Source organism: Dromaius novaehollandiae, chromosome 1, assembly GCF_036370855.1.
Source record: "Dromaius novaehollandiae isolate bDroNov1 chromosome 1, bDroNov1.hap1, whole genome shotgun sequence".
Taxonomy (NCBI): domain Eukaryota; kingdom Metazoa; phylum Chordata; class Aves; order Casuariiformes; family Dromaiidae; genus Dromaius; species Dromaius novaehollandiae.
Genome location: NC_088098.1, coordinates 207,444,460 through 207,465,755, shown reverse-complemented (window position 1 = coordinate 207,465,755; position 21,296 = coordinate 207,444,460). Strand labels below are relative to the sequence as shown.

Sequence of the window (21,296 nt, the reverse complement as noted above, 5' to 3'; positions counted from 1 at the left end):
CGGGACGGCGGGGGCGGTGCTCCGCATGCGCAGAGGGCGAGGCTCGCGGCTGGCGGCTGAGCTTCCCGCCGCGCCCGCGGCCATTGGCGGCTGGGCAGGGGCGTCGGCGGTGACGCAGGCATACGAAGCGGCCGTTGGCGGCGGCAGGTAGGTGCGGGCTGCTCTCGGGGGTCGATGCGGGCGCCTCCAGCGGCCCCTGCTCGGGAGGGGGGCGTGGGGAGGGTGCCCCGCGAGTGAGGGCCGCGCTGGGCCGGCAGCGGTGCGGAGCGCGGCGGCTCTCCGGGGCCTGCGCGTGCCCGGCGGTGCCGCGGCCCTCTCGGCTCGGCCCGGCCCGGCCCCCCGCCTCAGGGCGCTCGGCGCCTGCCGCTGCCTTCAGCTGCGCCGCTGCCCGTTCCGGCGCCGAAGGAGAGCTCGCCGGTCGGCCTGCTCTGCGCTTGCTCTGCTGGTCAGGAGAACGAGGGGTGGTAACACTGCGCTGCAGCGCGGCGTTGCCGGAGAAGGCTGCGTGTGCTGGCTGCTTCATGCTGTCCCTGAGTCTTTGTAGATGTGGCTGTTTTACAGGAGCGCCTGTGTCATCTGCTCTTGTTCTTGTCCCTTCAGCGTTAGATCTTTTGACTTCGTGTTGTTCATCCTGTAGGATTTCCTTTCTTTGAGCGGGAAATGAAGCAGCTAGATAAGGGATGGCTAGAAGGAGTCACAGTTTTCTCTCACTCTTTATCCTATAGTGAACCCTGGAACCCAGTGGTTTACTAAGCCTGTATTAAATGCAACTTATGGACAATTATTTCCTTTTTATGCTTCATCTGATTACTTTAGAGCTATGTTGTTTCTGTATCTATGATACTGAAAAGAAACCTTTTCAGATGCAACAAAAACTCAGTTATGTTGATTACAATTGTTAATGCTACCTGGGTTGTTAGCTAGTAATAACCTTTTGATCTTTAAGCAGTGGTTTTGAGAATTTTTGTTTGTTTATTTGGGGAGAGGGTTTGGAGGAAAATGTTTATGGACTGTTAACACTTAAAGAGCAGATCTTTTTTTTTTTTTGGGGGGTGGGGGTTGGACCAGGCTGTATATCAGGCTGAAAAACTCTTTGCTCTGAGGTTAAAAATGGAAATGATAATTGTAAGGAAAATGAGAAATGATCTGCAAAACCAGCATTGTTGTCCTGCTGATGATTCCGCAGTAAAATCCACAGGGAAACATTATTTGAAAAAGCTACTTAATGAAATTGAACTAAAAAATTAACAGCTAGGAATTTTGGTGTTTTAGTGGAATGCAGACTTACCGGACTTTCACAGCTTTCTAAAAATAGAACAGGGAGGGGGAGGAGAGCCTTAGATTGCAGTCTAAACTGTTAACAATCTCAGTATTTTGTATCTTGTAGTTGTATGAGAATATTTCAGTACAAATCACCTATGTAACCAGCCTGCTGTACAGGTGGTGTGTTTTTTGGGATGTGTGTATGTGTGGATTATATATATTATGGATGGAATGGTATTTATTTTCTAGTGCAAGGTTTCTGGAATGTGAATATAATATCTACTCTTTGTGGAGTTTACTACATGCATCATAGTTCAAAACCAGTATGCTCTGTTTTATGGTTATGAAAAAGACAATGCCAATAGAATTGAGTGAAATTTGTAACAGGCATAAACAGTTGCAGCCCACTTTGACAGATATCATTATAGATTTGTAGGATTATGGCAATATTTATTTCTTCTGGCTGTTTTGTTAATATCATTTATGTCCAATGTTTGTTTTTCACACTGTTCTCACAGAAGTTGATTGTTCATCCTCCTTAAGATGAAGAGGAAAGTGGCAAGAGCAGGGAAATTGAGGCTTAGTCCTAATGAAGAATCAATGCTTTTAAAAGAAGAATATGAAAGAAGAAGAAAACTGAGGCTACAGCAGGTATGCCTATGTTTTTGATCTAGTTGTCCCTTTCATTTAATGATGTTAAAAAAAAATTAGAAAAATATGTAAAAATGTATTTCATACAAATTTAATACACAATATAATGACCCAGCAAAATGTAATTTACATGTAGTTTGTGAATTATTTTCTTTTTCTCATGTTTCTTTACTCGTAAATGCTTGTTTTGCTTGTGATATCTTCTCTCTTTGCTAGGTTCACTTGGGCCTCTGTTCCAGGACTTCTTTCTTCTTGCCAACTTTCATCTTCATTTATATCTGAATTTTCATCTTTGGCTACCATTTTTATTTGTCAGTCAACATGCAGATATGTCTGTTTTCTATTGGTATGTCTTTTGTGTAAAGGTTCATAACTTTGTCTTCCAAATATTTCTTCTGCATGATCACCACTAAAACAAGCTACCTATGGCTAATATGAAGCTTCACAGCTTTCCAGTAGACTAAAAGAGTTGTTACAATATGTAGTAGCTCTAAAGTATTGTTCCTTTTAGGAACAATTTAACCAAAGCATCTTTAAGTTCCTCGTAGCCCGGCTGTCGATTGTCTCGGCTTTCTTCCGTTTCTGTTATACCTTGCTGCTATTTGGGCATGTGACTTTTCCCTTTTTTCTTCTTACTCTTAAAATTTGTCTTTCTCTGTGCTATCCTACGCAAGCTGTTTAGGTCTTTCACATCTTCAAAACTATACATCTTCGAGAAAATTATATATACTAATCTTCCAGCCTCTTAGGCTTTTTTCCTTACACGTGTTTCTCCTTAGGGGGAAGAGTTTTTTTTTTCCACTTGGTTTACCAAAGTTTTATTGACAAACTTTAAGGAAAAACAGCAACTATATTGCTCGGTTAAACAAATATGTTGCATCATAATAAAAGTTATTACTAAATCATTGTATTGTTTCCTTTCCTATGGATGGAAAGACATTCCAAGTTTTTGTATTTTGATTGTCAGCTGTGTGTTGGTTTTTGGGCTTAAACCAAAAAATTTAATAAAGATTACATTTATTATTAAAGATGGAGTTTGGAAAAGGGTAATGGCAATGTTAAAACATGTTTGGGACAGATGGAGTTGTAATGCAAGAGCCGGTGAGACCGAAAGTGGTAAGTGAGGGAGAGCATATTGTGGAAAGATCTGCTGCCAGAAAGAATGACTCTTCTTTTTTTAAATTGCTGACAAAACAAATGCTATTTCTGCAGGTTAGGGAGCAAGAGAAGTACATTGCCTTGCAGATAAGACAGGAGGTAAAGCAGAGGAGAGAAGAACAACTACGTCAGTTAGAGAAGGCATTGAGAGCCGAGTGGCAGAAAGCACAAGATCAAAAGATTAAGGCCTTAGAAAAACTGTATTTATCGAGCTTAAGAGCTGTTGGTGAGGGACACAGACAAGCCAAGGAAAATGTAAGTAAAGAGCTTAATGTTGTTGTCATAAAAATACTTGATGTTCTGGAAATATCAAGGTTGCAGGGTTTCTTTAGTCACTTTTTTTTATTCCTGATCTTACTGTCATAATATCTGAACAGAGTTTTTTAAGAATGAAGACTTCACAGAAATCTTTATGTATTTGTGTGCAGATACTTATTCATGGGACCAGGCATGGTGGGAAGAAGTGTAAACTTCTTATTGGGGAAGATTTATAGTTGTGTTATTGCAGGATGGACATCCTTAGATGTCAGAGCATAAGTAACTCATTAGATGATTTTTTTTTCGGAGGCTGTTTATTGATCTATGCGTGATACCTTTTCTGTGCTGAATAACATACACTTGTGAAATTTTTTTTTCCAGTACTCAAGTGGCATAGAAGGTCTTATGCAAAGGCCTTTGAAGCCCTTACTGAACTCCAATCTGATGTTGCTTTGGAATTCTGCTTCTGTAAACTATTTTCACTGATTTCTAAATCCTATAATTTATGTAGACTCTATTTGAGATCATTGAGGTTGTGGAGCAGGAATCCTCTATGGGTTTGACTTTGAATCAGGGTTGTAGAAATCAAGCTCTGCAACAGATTTCTCCTGTGTCTTTAGTAGACTAGCTTAATCTCTGAATTAATCAGTGTTTGGGTTTTTTTGGTTTTTTTTAACCCAAGCGAAACAGCATTATGCTTTTCTTCATATTTCAACATTGTTTCTAAAGGGTTTTTTTTGGATGCTAAGATGGAAGAATTTGTGAAAAATTGTGGGAACACTGTAGTAGGAATAGAGAAAACATTATGAAGAAATATTTTTGTTGGTACACAAGCATTGTAATTAATGACTGAGATATAGTTATAGCCTTTCTCTGTATGGTTTAGTGAGCATTTGCTAAAACATTAAGTATATTTATATTACTGTTTTTATTAAGAAGATGCAGAGAGAAGCTAAGTTTTTCATGTTGATATTTGGTTACACTGGTTGACGATTATGGCAAATTTGGTACTGCTGGTGGTAGATGAGGAGAGAATAAAGAAGATGGCAAAGGAGGAAAAGCTTTTGCTCTAATATGGAAGAAAGTATTTTCAAGCTCTTGTTTCTTACCAGCAATACTTAATTTGAAATATCATACTGATAGTATGAGAAGTAATTAAAATCCTGTATTAAGTCCTTATAATATTTTATTGGAAAGGAACCTGATTTAGAAGCTCTGGCAAAGCAAGCAGAGGAAAGGAAACAAAGAGCTGAGAAGAGACATAGAAAAGCCCTGAAAGAGCAGAAGTGCCAAAAAGAAAAATTACTTCGTGAGCAAGCCCGGTATGCAATAGTAATCTAGTTTTATTAAGCACAGAGTGCACTCTACAGTTTTGCAAGATGAAAGACAAAAATCTTGATCCTTCTTTTTTGGAGCTTTTTTTAATTTGTGAAATTAGAGGACTAGAGCTTGAGGACAAATACGGATTTTGATAAGAATTGTAGTTTTAAAACAAAGATAGAAGGTCAAGTATACTAGCTGACCTGACAGACTCTCAATGGACCGCGGAGCTTTTTATCTCTATATCACTATTTTTGGTCCAGATTGTTGACTGGCAGCTGTTCAATGACACATGAAATGAGATGTCCTCAGTCCAGTTCCTGATGGAGAGTTACCCACTTGAAAAAAGAACCTACCACATTTGTCACTGTCTCTCCCTTCTTAGCATTTTTTCCCTCCCCATTGGATCGGTCCAAACTTGAGCTGGCGTGAAAAATGAGCTGTGTTCTCTTGGGGATAGTGGTGCTTGAATAGAGATGAAGCCTACTGTTGGAATGCTTAGTTTTGCATACATATGAACAATTAAAATATGTTGAAGTGATGCAGAACTTTCCAGAAACTTATGTGAAAAGCAGGGATCTTGCTTTCTTCTTGAAAAGGTTGTCTTACGCAGATGTTTTCTTAATGTTTTTGTATTACTTCAAGAAACTAATTTTCCAGTGCTGCCTTCCATCATCAGTTCTGTTGGCTTTTCAGTATGCTTGCCCATCCCAGTCTCCAAAGAGTTAAATAGGTTCAGAAGTTCCTGAATTTATTTTTTATTATTTTAGGTTTGTCTTTTATTTTACACAATGCTGTCATTATTGCTTGAATAACTCTCCCCCTCCCCCCCCTTTTTTCCCCCTTCTCTCTCTCAAGACGAATCAATGCACGTAAACATGCTCTGGATGTGGAAAGAGAAAGAGCTGCCAAAGTTGCAAGCCTACCACCTCCTCCACCACATCCTCTTGAGGTGTGTATTCATCATGTGATAGTGGTCATAATTTCAGGATACAATATCAAGGAAATGAGAGTTATCTATTAGAAGACTTCTTGTTACTAGGCTTTTAATACTTGCTTTTTTCAGATTTGTTATGTGTGGATTTTATTTCTTATAGGCAGCTGAGGCCTTACTTTTGTGATTAATAAGCTCTTTCAACCTTATTGTGATCTCATTTTCATCTAATAGCCTTAGTAGTGTTAAACGTTACAGTGATCTTTCCCAGCATGTACGTACCACCCCAGCCTTCTGTCATAATGGTGCAGTAGTAGCATTGTATTTTGATTAGTTCTGTAACAAAGCTGTAGTATGGTTTTAGCTTTTTAGGTGCTTTTTGTTCCTTGTAGGGAGTATAAAATGTATGCCAAGCTGTTTAATTTCGATAGGAAACCAGTATCAGGCTAGTGAGGAGGAAAGTAGGTAAGAAACATAGGTTTAATTCTCTGCTATACTTTTTTTTTTTTTTTTTTTTTTTTTTAAATGGGGTGATTTTGCACCTTCTTCATGTACCCTCTCCATAGATACAGAACTTACTGCAAGGTTGCAGGTCTAAACTCCCAAAAAAGCATTATGATGAGCATTTTTACTTTGGAGTTAGCCTTAAAATAACTTCACTAATACACAGTTAAAGTTGCTGTATGAGGTGTCCTGCCCTTTCAGAACATTTAGTTCAGTGATATTCAGACCACCGAAAACCAAAAAAGGATTACGGTATACAATAATGTGAGGTTAAGCTAGTCTCTATTGGAGCCACTGGAAATTATCAGTGCTTTTCCCAGCTACATCTGGTATGTTAGGTATAGGTTAGTGTGGATGACGGTAATTTGACAGTGCTGTATCTGAAAAAATCAGCTAAGGTCTGACACCCCCCTTACCCACCCCAGGTTTTCAGAATGATTAAAGGAAGGGGTGCCCGTATGCCTTCAGTTGCATCCCTCAGTACCTACTCCTCTGTAGGTCTTGTCACTTGCTACCCAAGGGTTTTCTTGCTGGGGAATGTGGGTATAAGTGAAGATTAGAGCAAATGTTGTATGGGAGTGGTAAAGTTTGGGGTTATTTCTGGTGAAGTATGCACAGTGTTAGAATTCAGAACAGATGGAAGAAGGTCCTGTGTGGTACATTCCAGATAAATTCAATGCTTGCTGCAGTTACCCTGTACATTGTTCCAAGCAACATGCCACCGATATGTTTGTAGAACAAAGTTTAGGCTGTTAAACCTGGACTCTTCATTTCGTGGGTATCAGATGCTTGAATGTTGCTCAATTTGCCATTGTTGGAAGAGCATGAGATAGACAGAATTGCTTTTTTGTAACTTGCAGTTTAGCATGTGGGTTTTTTGTTACTTCTTAAAGAAACACGTTTCTTATTGGTGGCAAAAGTCAGCTGTGATTAATGTGCAAATTTGTAGGTGATACAGTATTATGTTTTCATAGCTGTTACGTAGGACTTTTCCTCTAACAACGTCAGCAGTGTATCTCTCTTGCTATTTACAAATGGAGAATTTCCATCTTATTCTTTAGTCTTGCTTCTTGTGGTGAAACAAGACTAAAGAATAAGACTTGATTCAGGTTCCCCCAGATTCCCTTACAATTGCATACGCAAATGTGTCGGATGACGGGTCCTGGTCAGTATCCTGTTTCAGTATTGCAAAAATCATGATTTCCTCTCCTGACATCCTACAACTTTGCCTTTCCACCCATTCAGTTATGTCCCTTTCAGAAAACCTGTGAGTTTAACTTTTTTAGTAGTGTGTGCAAATACCTGAATTTCCTGCAGTACTTCAGATTCATTTATTTTAAGACATTTATGCTCTGATAATGGCAGATTGAATCAGTAAGTTGGTAGACCTGTTGGATTTCTGTTTAAGGAAGGGATTGCATTGCATTAAGTGTAGTGCAGTGTGTCTGATCTGTGTAAAGACTGGCTGACTATGATCTCTTTTGCCAGTTTTCATCTGTATGAATTTTATCTGTATGAATTTTAATCCTATTCTCATGGCTTTATGTAGCTATGGGGGATGCAGGTTGAAGATTTCTTTTTTTTTTCCTCCTTCTTGTAAGAAGGTTGTCAGATATGGCATTGGAGTAAATGCTAAATAATTGAATTAACTTCAGAGATGAGTATGTGACTTACTCCTCCTTCTGTATAGAACAAGCAAAAGATAAAAATTGTCAACTTCAGTGCAAAAAAAATCTGGGGCTTTATCTTCAAAATGCATTACTCAAAAGGCACTGAGTTTGAACCAACTACTGTAAATCCTGTGAATTGCAGCAAATTACAACGTCATCTGTATAAACATGCTTATTTTTGAAGAAATTTACCTAAGGAGCAGCTTAAACATAACTGTAATCATAGTATGTTGATCTTGTAGTAGCTTTTGAATAAAATTTCATGTGCAGCTAGGGCAGTGTTCTCCATTGCAGGTTTTATTAGAACATAGGAAACATTTCTTTCTGAAGTTGCACTTGATAAAGTTCTTGCAAACTTAAATTTTTGATATGATCTATGAGATTTTCATTTTAATGGAAATACAACCTAAGAATATTTCTGTACTCTTCCTGAATATTTTAAAAATGCTTTAGTTTGTAGGGGGTATTTTTTGTTTAATTTCAGGAAACATTGCTCCTCCAATTTTGCCAGATTTTTAGTATGGGATGATTTACTTTTTTTTTTCTTTAACTGGCTTGCAAACCCCTTGATGGAAATGCTGACAGATTAAATACAGTGCTTCTGCTGTGAGGTGTAATGTTAATTGCAAGTAAGAAATTAAATCACTATTCTTTTTTCAATATAAATTGGTTTTGGTATTAATTGGAAAATTGCAGGCTGCAACATAACTTTCACATCTTCACAACATTTTGAATAAAATGTTGGAATTGGATTCGTCAATGTCATCTATTAATTACTGTTTTGTTAATGTTAAAGTTTTGAAATGCTTCAGGAGACTGAGTCTAGTTACAGATTCTGCAAGAAACACAGAATAGGCCAAGCAATGGGCAATCTTGCTAATGGGGTTTAGTCATTGGATTTGTCTATTTTCCAAACTATAATTAGTGTCTACAATGTTTTAGTTATTGCCTTTCTGTTACAAGTACTATGACTTGTTATCTAGGATAATTAGCAATTCTCAAACAGCATTATAATATACAAATAAAAGTGAAATACTCAGTGGAATGCTCTTATCCTTACACTTCTGTTCTCCCTCCCCAACTAGAATAGCACGCATTTGCTTTAAAAACATAAAATAAATTACCAAAGTTCCTTTGGTAAGGCTAAAACTAGTTACATATAGAATTTTAATTTGAGAGCTCCCTGTACTGTCTTTAAAATAACAAGAGATAATGTATCCTGAAGTTCTGTGTGACATATCAGGATAGATTTTTTCTAAGAAATTGTAAAAAGCAGACAGATCTAAAGTTTAAGATATTCTCAAGACTTCTACTTTTTGTGTATGGGCATTTGTTTACAATCATGCTAAGTTGCTCAGGCTATGAAACTCCATTCTTCTAATTAATGTGGATGAGGACTGATTCTTTAGGATAAAGTCTAGGGGAGAGGAAGCGGAGAGAAAATTAAGAGGAGATGTTGGAAGTACAAAGGCAACTCTGACAGAATACTGAGTTACCTTACCTGGTTACCTTACTATTGAGAATGTCAGATTGAGCCAAAGAAGAGGAGGGAGAGTTGCTGAATGTTCAAAAACATTCAGACAAGACTTGATATTTGGTAGTATACTTAAAATTCTTCAAAAAATGAATACTCTGTACTGTATGTATAGATATGTTTCAGTGAAATTATGGAAAACACTTTCTTTTCTGGGCAGCTATAATAAATAGAGCACAAGAACAGGTTCTAAGTATTGCAAACAAAGCCTGTACTTGAGAAATGTTATTTTGCTGTTACTGGTAAGTATATTGTGGACCTGTGGTTGCCCTGCTTTCAGATGAAAACAACAGCTATTGTAACTGGGATTTGTCTTAGCACATTAAAACCCAAGTGCTTTTGAATTGAGGTGATGCTGTTGAGGCATGAAGATACAGTTCTGTGATGGATGTCAGTTTGTGCAGAGGAGTTTGCCTTAGGCTGTTAGATGCTCTTAGTCATTAAGTCCTCCAGATAGCCTTATGCTGATGTGATTTATTAGTAGTATAGATATATCAAGTTTTAAAGTATGTGAGGTTTACAGGAGAGAACTTTGTGATTAGGTTTTTGGTGCTAGCTTTCTTTTAGTATTAATTTGAGTTTGCAAAACATTTATGTTCCATTTAGCTGCTTTGCAAGAGACAGTGTTATCCATGATACAGCTGTACTTACTTGTACTTCTCTTTCTAGAATTTTGAAGTGCAAAAGATTCCTGCAGTGAAGGTCTACAGTGCTGACAACTTTTATGTTACTCATTACCATCTTTCAGAACCTTACGTGGACAGAGAAATGGACAGAGAGCAGGTGATTAACTCCCAAGTGTTTTTGTGGCATATACTTACATTTATCTTTTCTTATGTTGCATATAATATCTGGATTTCTGATGTCAGCAATTCAGTTTCCCAGAACTTGTTTAAAAAATAGACGTGTATAAAGCAGCCATTACATGACTTGTTAACTAATCAGAATTTTAGATGGTGGAAACTTGTAAGGCCTATTAAGTGTTCAATTACATGCAGGATCAGACCTGACAGTCTTTCCCATATGGCTAGGCCTTTTTAAGGGGGTGAGTTCACAAGACTGGTATAAGGTCAGGGCATCTGAGTCTTTCACTTTATGGCTTATGCTAAATTAACAGTTGTGGTTGCCCTATTTTTTTCTTCCCTTCTAGCTGTGTACTCTCAGTTCTTACCTCATTTTGGTGCTTATCTGTCTGTGCAGCCAACTGATTCAAATTGTGAAAATAGCGAAGATCTAATTTGGGAAAAAGAAACATGAATAGTTTTTTGCCAGATGGGAAAGTTTACTCAAATTACAGTAAAATCAGACAAGGGCCAAAGTCAGCTCAGGAGAAGGGGAGAACTTGGGGAAGTGAGAAAGGGAGTTTATTAAGAACTTAGCTTTCAGAGGTGATGATCTATCATTTAGTTCTAACCATGATGTGAGTTAATGATGACTAAGTTCTTGTTCCGAGTCGGCTTCTTTTAGACTAGAAGAGCTGTGTGTGTGGTCAGTAAATCAGTGTTTGTGAATATTTCCTTTGTGTTTGCTGGCACTGTTTTCTTTCATGAAGTTTTACATTTTGATCAGTATTTGAAACATTAGATGTAAACAAAGAGAGTAGATGCTGTAATTTCCTCAGCTCTTTTCTGAAAATTCCAAAATGTCAATCTGTATAGCCTTGCTTACATTTAAGGATTTTTTTCCCTTATGTATTATTTTCATTTTCAAATGTTAGTAATATCATTATTTTAAAATTGCAGAATGTTTCTGATTTTTCCAAATAAGAATGAAAACATTTGTGGATTTTTTTTCTTAAAATTGTGAAGATAAAAGTGATCTGTCTGTAACATCTATTGTATTATTAATTTTACCTTGTATTGGAGGAAAAATAACTCTATTGAGGAAAAAAAAAATTGTAGAAATGTTTTTTCCAGAACAGAGTTTGAAACTCCAGAGCTTAAAATTTGGCACATAAGAATGAAAGACTTTGCAGGTGCAATGTGTAATTATGCATTTTTTTCAAAGGTATAAAGCTAATTTGGTCCTGCTTGCAACGGAGAACTATAAACTTTAGAGGGTGTTCATATGGCATTGTATGTTTTTGCTACAGACTTACTCATTTATTGTCACATACGCTTTGAACTACCACACTGAACTTTGCAGACTAAACTGTTACTGATTCACTGCCAGGCAGATGCTCGGTTGGTTGCTGAAAAGGAAGTGAAGCGTTTGGAGGAACTACACAGAGAGGAGGAGAGAGATAGAAGAGAACAGCTTGAAAAGGCACATCTTAGAGGAAGTCATGCCTTGAAGAAGGTCCATTTGGCTCAGGTAAGCAAAGTAGAAAGTGTGCCTGTTTGGAATGACCAGGCTGAATGAATTTAGGAGGAAAATTGATGGACTAATTGGTGTTTTCAGAGTGCTTCTTAAGAAAACCCATCAAACTCAATTTGCTTATTTTGCTGTCTGAAAGCTTATAAGGTAGGAATTTTTTGACAAAGATAAATTGGAAATCCATTTGGAAACAGAATAGATATTGCAGGTAATTTGGTTTTCTTATGCAATGCCATGACTCTTACAGAAACTAGTATTGTTGTGGCTTTAAATCTGTGAAATCAGTAAATTTGTTTTTCTGTTAAGTTAGTAGGTGTCAAGGGATCTGCTATGTTTCCTTATAGAAAAGTAGAAGTGGAATTCTTGGATTTTTTGTTTTTTAAATATGTAGTAGTGCAGGAAGTGGTTTTGCCTTTAAATGAAAAAAAGAACACTTGACAAAGTTGCAGACTCTGTACTCCAGGACTTGTTTTGTCACTTTTTTTTTTTTTTTAATATATAAAGGAGTTTTTGAGCTTGAAGTCCTGCCTTGTGAATTAACTGCTTAAAGTATTTAGATAATGATTGAACAATACATATATCTTCTGGATTAGAATATTAGAAGAGCAAGCATTTCAGAGTCTTCATTTCATCAACTCTTCTTGGAGCTGTTGTTTTTATTTAAAAACTTGTTTACTTTATAGCTATGTGAGATTGAGGAAGAATTGTACAATGATTTTAAATTATGACTAGAAGAGAAGGGTAACATTTTCAAAAGCATATCTGTTAGTCAGCCTAAATCAATTGTGTGCATCTGAGAAAACTGAAACCTATAAAACATGATAATCAGTCCTTCTCCTTCCTTCATATCTAGCTCTGTTCACGTAAGCATTTTAAACGAATATTCGAAATATTTAATTATGGGTTTGTGCTTCTCCCAGTCTGTTTTCTCACCCCTGTGTTCTCTCTGGATGAAAGGTAGAAGGAGCTTTTATTACAAAAGAGGGCAAGAGATGCCTATAAGCCAGAACTTACTCAGTTCCATTGACTTCTAGAGAATGCTGTCTGGAGCAGTGGGCATAGTCAGTTTATGGAACAGTTTAGAGAGTCTCCTTGAAATATGCTGTTTTTGCAGTGGAAGGGCATACATTTATGTATGTACCCTTCTTCCAGAGCTGCCTCCTGAATTCCTGAGCTGCATTTTTTTTCCTCCCTATGCACTGCTTTTCTGAACCCTTGCAAAATTACAAGACCATCTTATCAATCTCCTCCTGGCCTTGCTTGAGCTGGCTATTCATAGCATCAGTGGCAGGGGTGGGAGAAAGAGTTTGGTTTTGGTGTTCTCTGCCGTCTCTTCAGTCAGAGCATCCCGTCAGCTTCAGTAAATTCAACGCTTTCAAGACATGATGGGCACTGTTGTGCATGTGTTGCAGTGGGTTGGGGAATTGCTTGCTGTAGCTGCCTTTTTCCCATATTTTCAATTTCTGACTCTTGACGGTTGTTCTTGATGTTCTGTTCAGTCGTTATCATCCTTCAATCCTTTGTTTTTTCCCCAAGTTCTGTGATCTCATTTTTGCTTATGTCACCTTGTCCTCAGTGTGTAATTCAGTAGAGACAGTGACTAATAGAAGATGCCTAAAGACTGTAAGAATAAGTTACATATTCAGCTTCCTCACCTGCAGCATTTGTAGCTTAGGAGCTTCCTGAATCCCCATTGATGTCTTTGAATTTGATGGAACTTCCTTCTGGGATTGTGACTACGTGGGTTCAAAAGGCAGCTCAGGTTTGGGCGTCTACAACTTTGAGTGTTCCTGCGGCCAGAAGTTCTGCAGCTGAGCTATGGGTTATGTGAAGTTTCACCCTTTTTTTTTTTTTTTCTTGCTACTTATTAGTCTCATCTGTTTTCCCTAGTTCTCTATTAGAAGACAATGAATTCCATATTTATATTCACAATGCCCCTGAAAGTTCAATAGAAGAAAAAAGCAAAACAGAAGAAGCCTAGTCTGAGGAGTCCTAAACTACGTAGCAGATCTTTGCAGAGAAGTTGTTCCCTAGGTTTTGATCATTCTAACTCCCTTTTCTGTATTTTTTTCATCAGTTCTTTTGTGTGTGTACGCGGTATACTTCAAATTTCTGGTATAATTATGCCTGTCAGTCATGTATGTTTTCATTATGTTGTCTGAAAAAACTAACATGGAATCCATGTAAAGCGAAAGCATGCAAAATGTGTAAAGGGCATAAGAGTGCACAATAGATAGGCACTGTAGAAAAGAAAGAAAAGTGGGTGATTATCTGAGGAGCAGAAGTTGTTAAATTAGTGTGGAGATAAGCTGGAATGAATGTAGATCTGTTTCCAAATGTGAGCTTGCTGGTGTGGACCTAGATTGGGTGTCTTAGCAGTTATGCTCTTTATCTGTTGCTGGCATTAACCCTGTATTTAGTTAGACATATAAAGTGGAGGAAGCTGTTTAATACTGTATTATCCCGATCTTTCATTTACTGCTTTATCGCACAGTGTCCAAACCTTATGCTGAATAAAGCCATATCAGTTTCATCATGACTCTTCCATTGTGCTTTTGAAAGCATCTGAGAGTTTTCCAAAAGTTCAATTGTAATTATATTCACAGTAGTTCTGTGAGGAGGAAGTAGGTAGTCATCTCTTGCTGAGAAAGAATGAAAGCACACAGATTAAGATCATCATTTAGAAGAATGTCCTTTAATTTTTGTTGACTTAATGTATGACCAAATATTATGCAGCTGGCTATATTCAGGATCAAATTCTTTAATGGGTGGTGAGCTCTGCTTTTCCATATTCATTTCAGTAGTTTTCTGTGCTTCAGAGAAAAATTGGGTTTATTTCTTAAGAATGCAGCTCACTTTATTTTGCAAAACATCTTTAATTTCTTACTTTAGAAATTCAGGGTATGTTAGTTCAAAAGTGTGAAAAATACTGGATTTTTTTTCCCCAAAAAGTAAAAACTGAACTATCGAGAATGGTCTGTGTACCCAGAGGAACGTTCCGAATTTTTTTTCACTGTCTGTTACCTTTACAGATATTTTCAGGAGGCTATAAATAGGAAAAGTTTCCTATTTCTTTGAGAAATGAGAGGCCCTGAATGAGTAATCTAACTAAAACAGGGAATGTGGAAATTGAATTACTGATGTTCCTGAAGTTATCAGAAGAAAACAAACTTCAAGTAAAGCTTTTTTTAAATAGCTTTCATGTACCATCATAATACCCAAAGAATATTAGCCCACTATTAGCTGAAGTGTGCGCTAACAAAAGTAACTTAACTACCAGTATACAGTCTGATTCTGTATTTAATGCTGGATCTTTTGGGTAGCATTAACTCTTGTATTTAAAGATTAAATACAACATTTAAGTCAGGAAGTGCCTTCTCTCAGAATGAAATTGATTTTAAACATAATTAAACTTCATGGTAACCAAATGGAAGCATTTTATCAGTTCTGATGTAGTGCTGTCTGAATGAATGCTAAATTTTTAAGAGATCACTTTTTTACTTGAAGGACAGGGAAAGGCTACTGAAAGAACTTGAACAAATGCAGAATATGGATCGGATGCGCAGAAGGCAGGTTGTAGCACAGATGCCACCTCAACTGTTTGTGCCTGCATACAAACGAATGGAAATAAAAGATGACTGGCAGAGGGAACTGGAGTTTGCATTTGAAGACATGTACAATGAAGACAAGAGTAAGTTATTTGTTGGGGGTTGCTGAATCCAGTGTCCCAATAGAGGTGAGACTGTTGCAGCTCCCTGTTTCCCAGGTCCAGCCAGTAGCAAGGCTGAGTGTGTGTTCCCAGTAGGCACGTGTAGAAAGATGCATGTACAGTACACGTAAACATATGCACATGGCTGGCCACACAGACCAACACAGAAAACGCAGCACTCACACTAACACAATAGCACCAATGGCCTCATCCTGTTCCTTGCTCAGGCTGATCAGGATGAAGGTCTGTTAGTGGGAAATTGATGTGCGTGTATACAGTATAGATCCCTCCAGCAGTTTGTCTCAGTCAGTCTATCCAGTAGTTGTCCTTGGATCCCATGTCTCCCCAGTTGCTGTCAGCTGGACATATAAGCCCTCAAGGCCTGCAGCCCCTCTCCAACTGCTTGTACGCAAACCCCCTCAGTCGCAGATGCACATGTGCCCCCCCATCTGGGCACCTCCAGTAACTGGCCTTAGATGCTTTGTCCAGTAACTATCCCAGGACCCCCCAGCCTTCCAGTTACCTGGCACGCCCACATATACACTAGCACCTACAGATATGTAAATTGGATTCTCCCAGTAACTGTCTTTAGATACTCAGTCTATCCAGCAGCTGGCCCTGGATCCTTGGTGTCCCTAGTTGCTGGCACCTGGGCACATGAACCTATGATTCGTGGTCCCCACACCAGTTGTTGGCACTTAGACCTCCATACACATGCGTGCACACAGAATAGAGTGTTCCTCACCCAGAACAGTGGCTATCAAGATGAATCAATGGGTTTAAAACCTAGATGATGGAGCTGATTGCTCTTCAGTTACTGCCCAGGGATCAGAGTGCTCTGTTTGTCTGATTAGGCTATTGGGGTTGTCCTGCTTGTCACTCTTCCTGTGTACTCCTTTGTGTGTGTGGAGACAAGGCTTTTACCACATAATCTTTTATTTTGAAGAATTTAGCATATGCTAGTGGAAAACACTGTAGAATCCTGGATTCAAGAGATGGCTAAAGAACTAAACAGTCTCAACTTTGCAAGTCTAGTATTTTGAAAAAAAAAGTTGGATTAAATTGGTTCTGAAACAACTGTTGATGTTGGAACTTCTTAGGAATTTGTATAATGAGTGTAGTCTTGCAATGTTGTTTGCTTTTCTTAATTCTAAATGGCCATTTTATGTGGTTGTTTTCTCTTAATTAGAAATGAAAGGAGACCTGATTTTGCAGTTTGAGCCACAACCTTTACCAGTCCCTTCTGACAGATCTCAAGACAATGAACTTGATATCACTTTGGAGCAAGAATCTGCTTGTGACACTCGACAAGACTTGAGAGAGGTGTTAGAAGAGGAAGTTCCTGATGAATCAAAAAGTAAAGCTTTTAAACTTTAAACTTTTTGGATTCATAGTAGAAAAAAAATTTTAATATAATATATCAATTAGATTAACTTCAATATTAGTTAAAATGTTTAACTACTAAATGCTTCAATGACTATGAAATATTTCAGTATCAAATGGTTTATGATGCTTATCAGGAATGATAATAGTCTAACTAATATGAATTGTGACTTTTTTCTACTGTATCTCCATTTATTATTATGCTGAGAATTTTTAATTTCTGTAAAACTACACTTTTAGTAGCTATAATGGTTCCTATGTAGATAGTGTAAATTATGGCATGAAGCTGGTATATAGACTTAAGTTTTTTTCATTTGTTTTGAAACACTTTACAGCTGAAACTTGACTTTGTATGAAGGTTTGCTTATTGTCTGTCCTTTATGTTCAGGTTCATGATCGAGTTACCTCAGCTTGTGAGTAAGCTGCAATAGTGCATGTGTGTGTACTGTTTGCTTGTGGCATGTGCAGGGTAACATAATGTAAACAGAGGTGTGTTAATGAACTTTGCTCCTTCGTCAAGTGTTTCTGCCACATCCGTTTGTTGGCGCTACCCATTTTTGGCCTGTGATGGATTGTGTTGCTAGTGCTAATACAGTAGAGAGCGCAGGAACATACAGGCAAAGGTGAAAGGGGAGAAAGTATTGCCTCTTTTCAACAGTACAGGTTAAGTTTAGTTTGACTATAAAACACTGTTTAGCTTAGCCCTCCTTTTATAGTGTGCTGAGTCAAATTACTACTCATCTCTTCCAGGTAAGAAAAATAACTTGTTAAGCTTTGAAAACTTGATGATTTGCCTGAGCTATTTGTCCAGCTGTGTAACAATTAAAGGAATTAATGAGTGTTTTTGAAGTTTTATAACATGATGATGATCATTACCCAAAATTTTTAAAGGTGCGTATTCCTTGTAGATCATGAAGAAGGAAAAATTCACCAACCTCAGTCAAAACTTGCCTTAAAGAAGTTGTTGAACAAAATTAGAAGCCAAAAAGAGGAGTGGACATCAAAAAGTGAGAAAGAGAATCAAAGTGAAATTGAGACTATTGAGTCAGGCACAATTGCTAGTGAAGAGAGACGGTTATGTGATTTAGAACTTAACCATGAACAACATAAAAATTCAGTATCTAAAACCAAAGGTATGTAATACATACTTGCCTCAAAACTTGTTGTTTAGGAACAAAAAGACCTATGGAAGTGAAATATAGCAAAGTTGTTTAATGAATTTTTAATGTTTCACTGTGTTGCCAGCAAGCAAATACAGTTCTCCTCTCCCTACCCTCTATGCCTTGTGTTTTGTTGAAACAGTAAATTGGAGGGTTTTTTGCTTTTTTGTTTGTCTTCTCCATAAAGATCTTCTGGAGAAGAGCTCTCTAAAATACCTTTGCATCTTTTAAATCTTGCCCAAATTTTTGAATTTTTGTCACACATGGTGTTGCTATGCTTTAATAGATGTTTGCTTCCCAGAGTGGAATTGTCAGTGCGAAACTGGGCATTAAAGCTAGATGATTCAGAGATTCCACAACTGGAAGTGGTTAAGAGAAAAGTGTCTGAAATCCTGTATTTTTTTTTTTCTAGTCATTTATTTCAGTCGTGCTCATGGACACACATGCATAATTTGTGGGCACTGCAGAATGCAGCATGGGTGAAAACAAGCATTTAGCTTGCCTTTGCCAGTAGGGAAGATGTGCTTATATTTTAAGTTGGTAGTATGGGATGAATATTTGCTTTTTGTGCAATAGCCAGATGTTCGATTATTTGCCTAGAGAATACCATTCTCTAGGCCCTCTTTGTTCCAAGAGGTTAACATATGTCCTGTTTTCCTCAGGATGATCTTCCTAATATGCTACTTGAATAATCTGTGTAGAAGCAATCTTCATTCCTTTTGGAGATGGGTCATCTTGTATATCAAAAGCACATGGTAAAGTGCCAGCAAGGGCTTACATAATACAAAAATCTGGTTCTCCGGCTCACTGGGCCAGGCAGAGTAGGATGTAGATGGGAATCTCTTCAAGAGCTGCTAATGGATTTTGTTTAGAGAGGTTACAACAGTGTAAAGGAAGACCTAAGAAAGATCCAAGGCCTGGCTCTTTGACAACTAACCGCTGCTGCCTTCTCTGTAGCAATTGGAAATAGAGGAAAATACTGATTTCTAGAATAGTGTTTTATGAATTCAGTAATAGAAGTTGTTTCCAAGCTAAAGTTTTCATGCTCCAAGTAGTAATCTTTATGCTTTCAAATTTCAGTGTGAGCAATATTGTCCTTTTTGACTGCATTTACGATTAAATAACATGTATATTTTAGACTCCATGGAAATTTTGGAAGATACAGTTGTAGCTGAAAATTCAGTTCTAATTCATCCTCAGGAACAAGCAGCTAAAATTAGAATGGAAGAGGAAAGACAAAAATGGGTAAGTGTATGTATATGTGTGTTTTTTTTTTAATTTGTGGGTTTTTTTTTTTTTCCTTTCTCAGTTACGTTATAGAAAAGTGTTTTACAGAAGACTGATAAAATGCTTCAGGTAATAAAACAGCTATAGTTCCTTTTAACATGCTTGTAACTTTTACATAAATTCTTATTGTAATATTTTCTATGCTTAACCTCTGTGTATTGTTAACTTTTTTAAATCACTGAGCTCTAGCTGGAGCTTAGAACAGTGTGGAGAAAAACTGGTTTTTAAAATCTAACAACTGCTATAGGCAGAGGATGCTACCCTCTGAAAATAATAATATCCTGATTGTGGCTTAATATATTTGCTTTAGGGAAGATGGTGGTCAACAATACACAATTATGTGAAAACTTTAAGCCTGCATAATAACATAGTAAGGTTTGTGTTGTTGTCTAGAGTGTTGACAGAAAAAGCTTACAAACCTTGAATGTTTTGTTTCCTAGTTACTTAAAAATCGAATGCAAAAACTTGTGTCTTTTGGAATGCTACATTTATTATATTTAGATAAGTTTATATAAGACTTTGTATGTTATTTCATTATATCCTAGAAATTTAGAGATGTACAGCTTATTATGTGGGGATTCATCATTTAAAAAAAAAATGAAATACAGACCTTAATGCAGCCTTAAACTGTAGAGTTAAAATTCAGCAAGTCAGGAAGTGCAAAGATTTGATGAAATATTTTCGTTTTTGCAAAAAAATGCAGTAGATCTTTCCTGAAGGTATGGCTACTTTCTTTAACAGCAGTTTTCTCCCCTTCTTTACCTCCAGGTATAGGTTGCTAGGTTCACATAACAGTTTTCAGGTTCAACTTTTTCTCAGGTTGCGGTTTCTCTAGTCCTCATTCTGACTGCCACACTGCAGGTATTCAGTAAAACTTTAGCCATTGCAGTCTAATTATCTCACACTACATGCAAGATATCTTGTACTAACAAAACCTGACTTTGTATTCCTTGACAGACTAAATATAAATATTAACAGGTGGATGCACAAAAGGTGTCAATTCTTCTTTGTTTTTAATGAGTGACGGTAGCTACACAAGTGAAGCTTATAGGTGATCATTCAGTGTCCTTCAGAATCACTTTAGGGCAAGTATATTAATGTCTGTTGTCCAGTTCATCTTTGCCAGCACTTTGAAATTTTTTTTCACTTCCTTTCCAAAAGGAGTGTGCTGTTACTATGCCTGGATACAACAGTGATTTGTAGCTAATGAATAACTTGGAAAGAAAATAAAAATAAGCAAACCATTTTGGAGATTTATGGAGTGCTTTTAAATTGTTTATATATTAGCTATTTCATAAATACTGTGAGACTTGAACTAACATTTAAATGCTTTGAGCTCGTGATGAAAAATTCTATAAAATGCAAAACGGACTTCCAAATTCAGTCTAAAGGAGAGGACTTTTTTGCAGTCTCTGGAAAATTGTAATGCATCTTCAATGGTTAGATTCTGATTTTATCCATTCTATTAATTTGATAGCAGATAACTGTGCGGTAGTGAATATGTAGTATACTATTATGTATTCATGGACTATTAGGAATATCTAGCTAGCCAAATAAATTATTCTTGTAAGCTTTGAGACTATTTTTGTAAAAGCCTCTTAGAGTTGGGAAATGCCTTTTACAGTGGAAATTTTATTGTAATTTGTGACCAACTTTTTTTTTGTCATTCAATTCTGGAGATTCACCCTCCTTTCTTTTCAACAGAATGAGCAAATAGAGCAACAGAAACAGGAACAGCTGGCCTTGCTTAAAGAAATTGAAGAAAAGAGAGCATGTCTGGAGGCTGATTTTCTGAAGATCCAAGTGCAACGCTGTTTGGAGGAGGTTGAGAAAAAAGAAAAAGAGGAGAAAGGTCAGCCGGTACAAAGCAGCAACAGTCCTTTCACAGACCAGCAGAAAGAAGGGGAACATGAGGTGAAGTATCTTAACTGTTTTTCTTTATTTATTCATTAATAAAAATCTGGAGAGCGAATTCTGAATTTTAAATTCTAACAATCAAGACTTCATTTTTGATTCTCAAGCCATGAATTAAAAGTTCCTACGTACAAAAGCTTCCTTTTGGCTGAAGTAGAAGCATTTATTTCATGTGATATCACTGGGCTCTGGATACTGGGTTATCTCTTGCATTGTCCTAGAGACAGCATATCTG

At 37.3% G+C, this 21,296-nt stretch overlaps 1 protein-coding gene across 5 annotated transcripts in view; it reads left to right on the top strand.

Moving 5' to 3' along the window:
* The first annotated feature begins 15 nt into the window (after positions 1 to 15).
* CEP295 (centrosomal protein 295) overlaps positions 16 to 21,296 on the top strand; it is a 48,931-nt gene continuing 27,650 nt past the window's right edge. For 3 of the 5 annotated variants that reach the window (XM_064505119.1, XM_026109181.2, XM_026109179.2), the window contains exons 1-12: positions 16 to 147; positions 1,782 to 1,914; positions 3,127 to 3,327; positions 4,528 to 4,652; positions 5,509 to 5,602; positions 9,962 to 10,075; positions 11,465 to 11,605; positions 15,116 to 15,299; positions 16,507 to 16,674; positions 17,609 to 17,833; positions 18,999 to 19,105; positions 20,852 to 21,061. In XM_064505119.1, coding sequence (XP_064361189.1) covers positions 1,807 to 1,914; positions 3,127 to 3,327; positions 4,528 to 4,652; positions 5,509 to 5,602; positions 9,962 to 10,075; positions 11,465 to 11,605; positions 15,116 to 15,299; positions 16,507 to 16,674; positions 17,609 to 17,833; positions 18,999 to 19,105; positions 20,852 to 21,061 — 1,677 coding nt within the window. In that variant the 5' untranslated portion in view covers positions 16 to 147; positions 1,782 to 1,806. Of the gene's footprint in view, positions 148 to 269; positions 446 to 1,781; positions 1,915 to 3,126; positions 3,328 to 4,527; positions 4,653 to 5,508; positions 5,603 to 9,961; positions 10,076 to 11,464; positions 11,606 to 15,115; positions 15,300 to 16,506; positions 16,675 to 17,608; positions 17,834 to 18,998; positions 19,106 to 20,851; positions 21,062 to 21,296 lie in introns of those variants that run through there. The other 2 variants (XM_064505118.1, XM_064505120.1) reach the window with 2 other exon arrangements.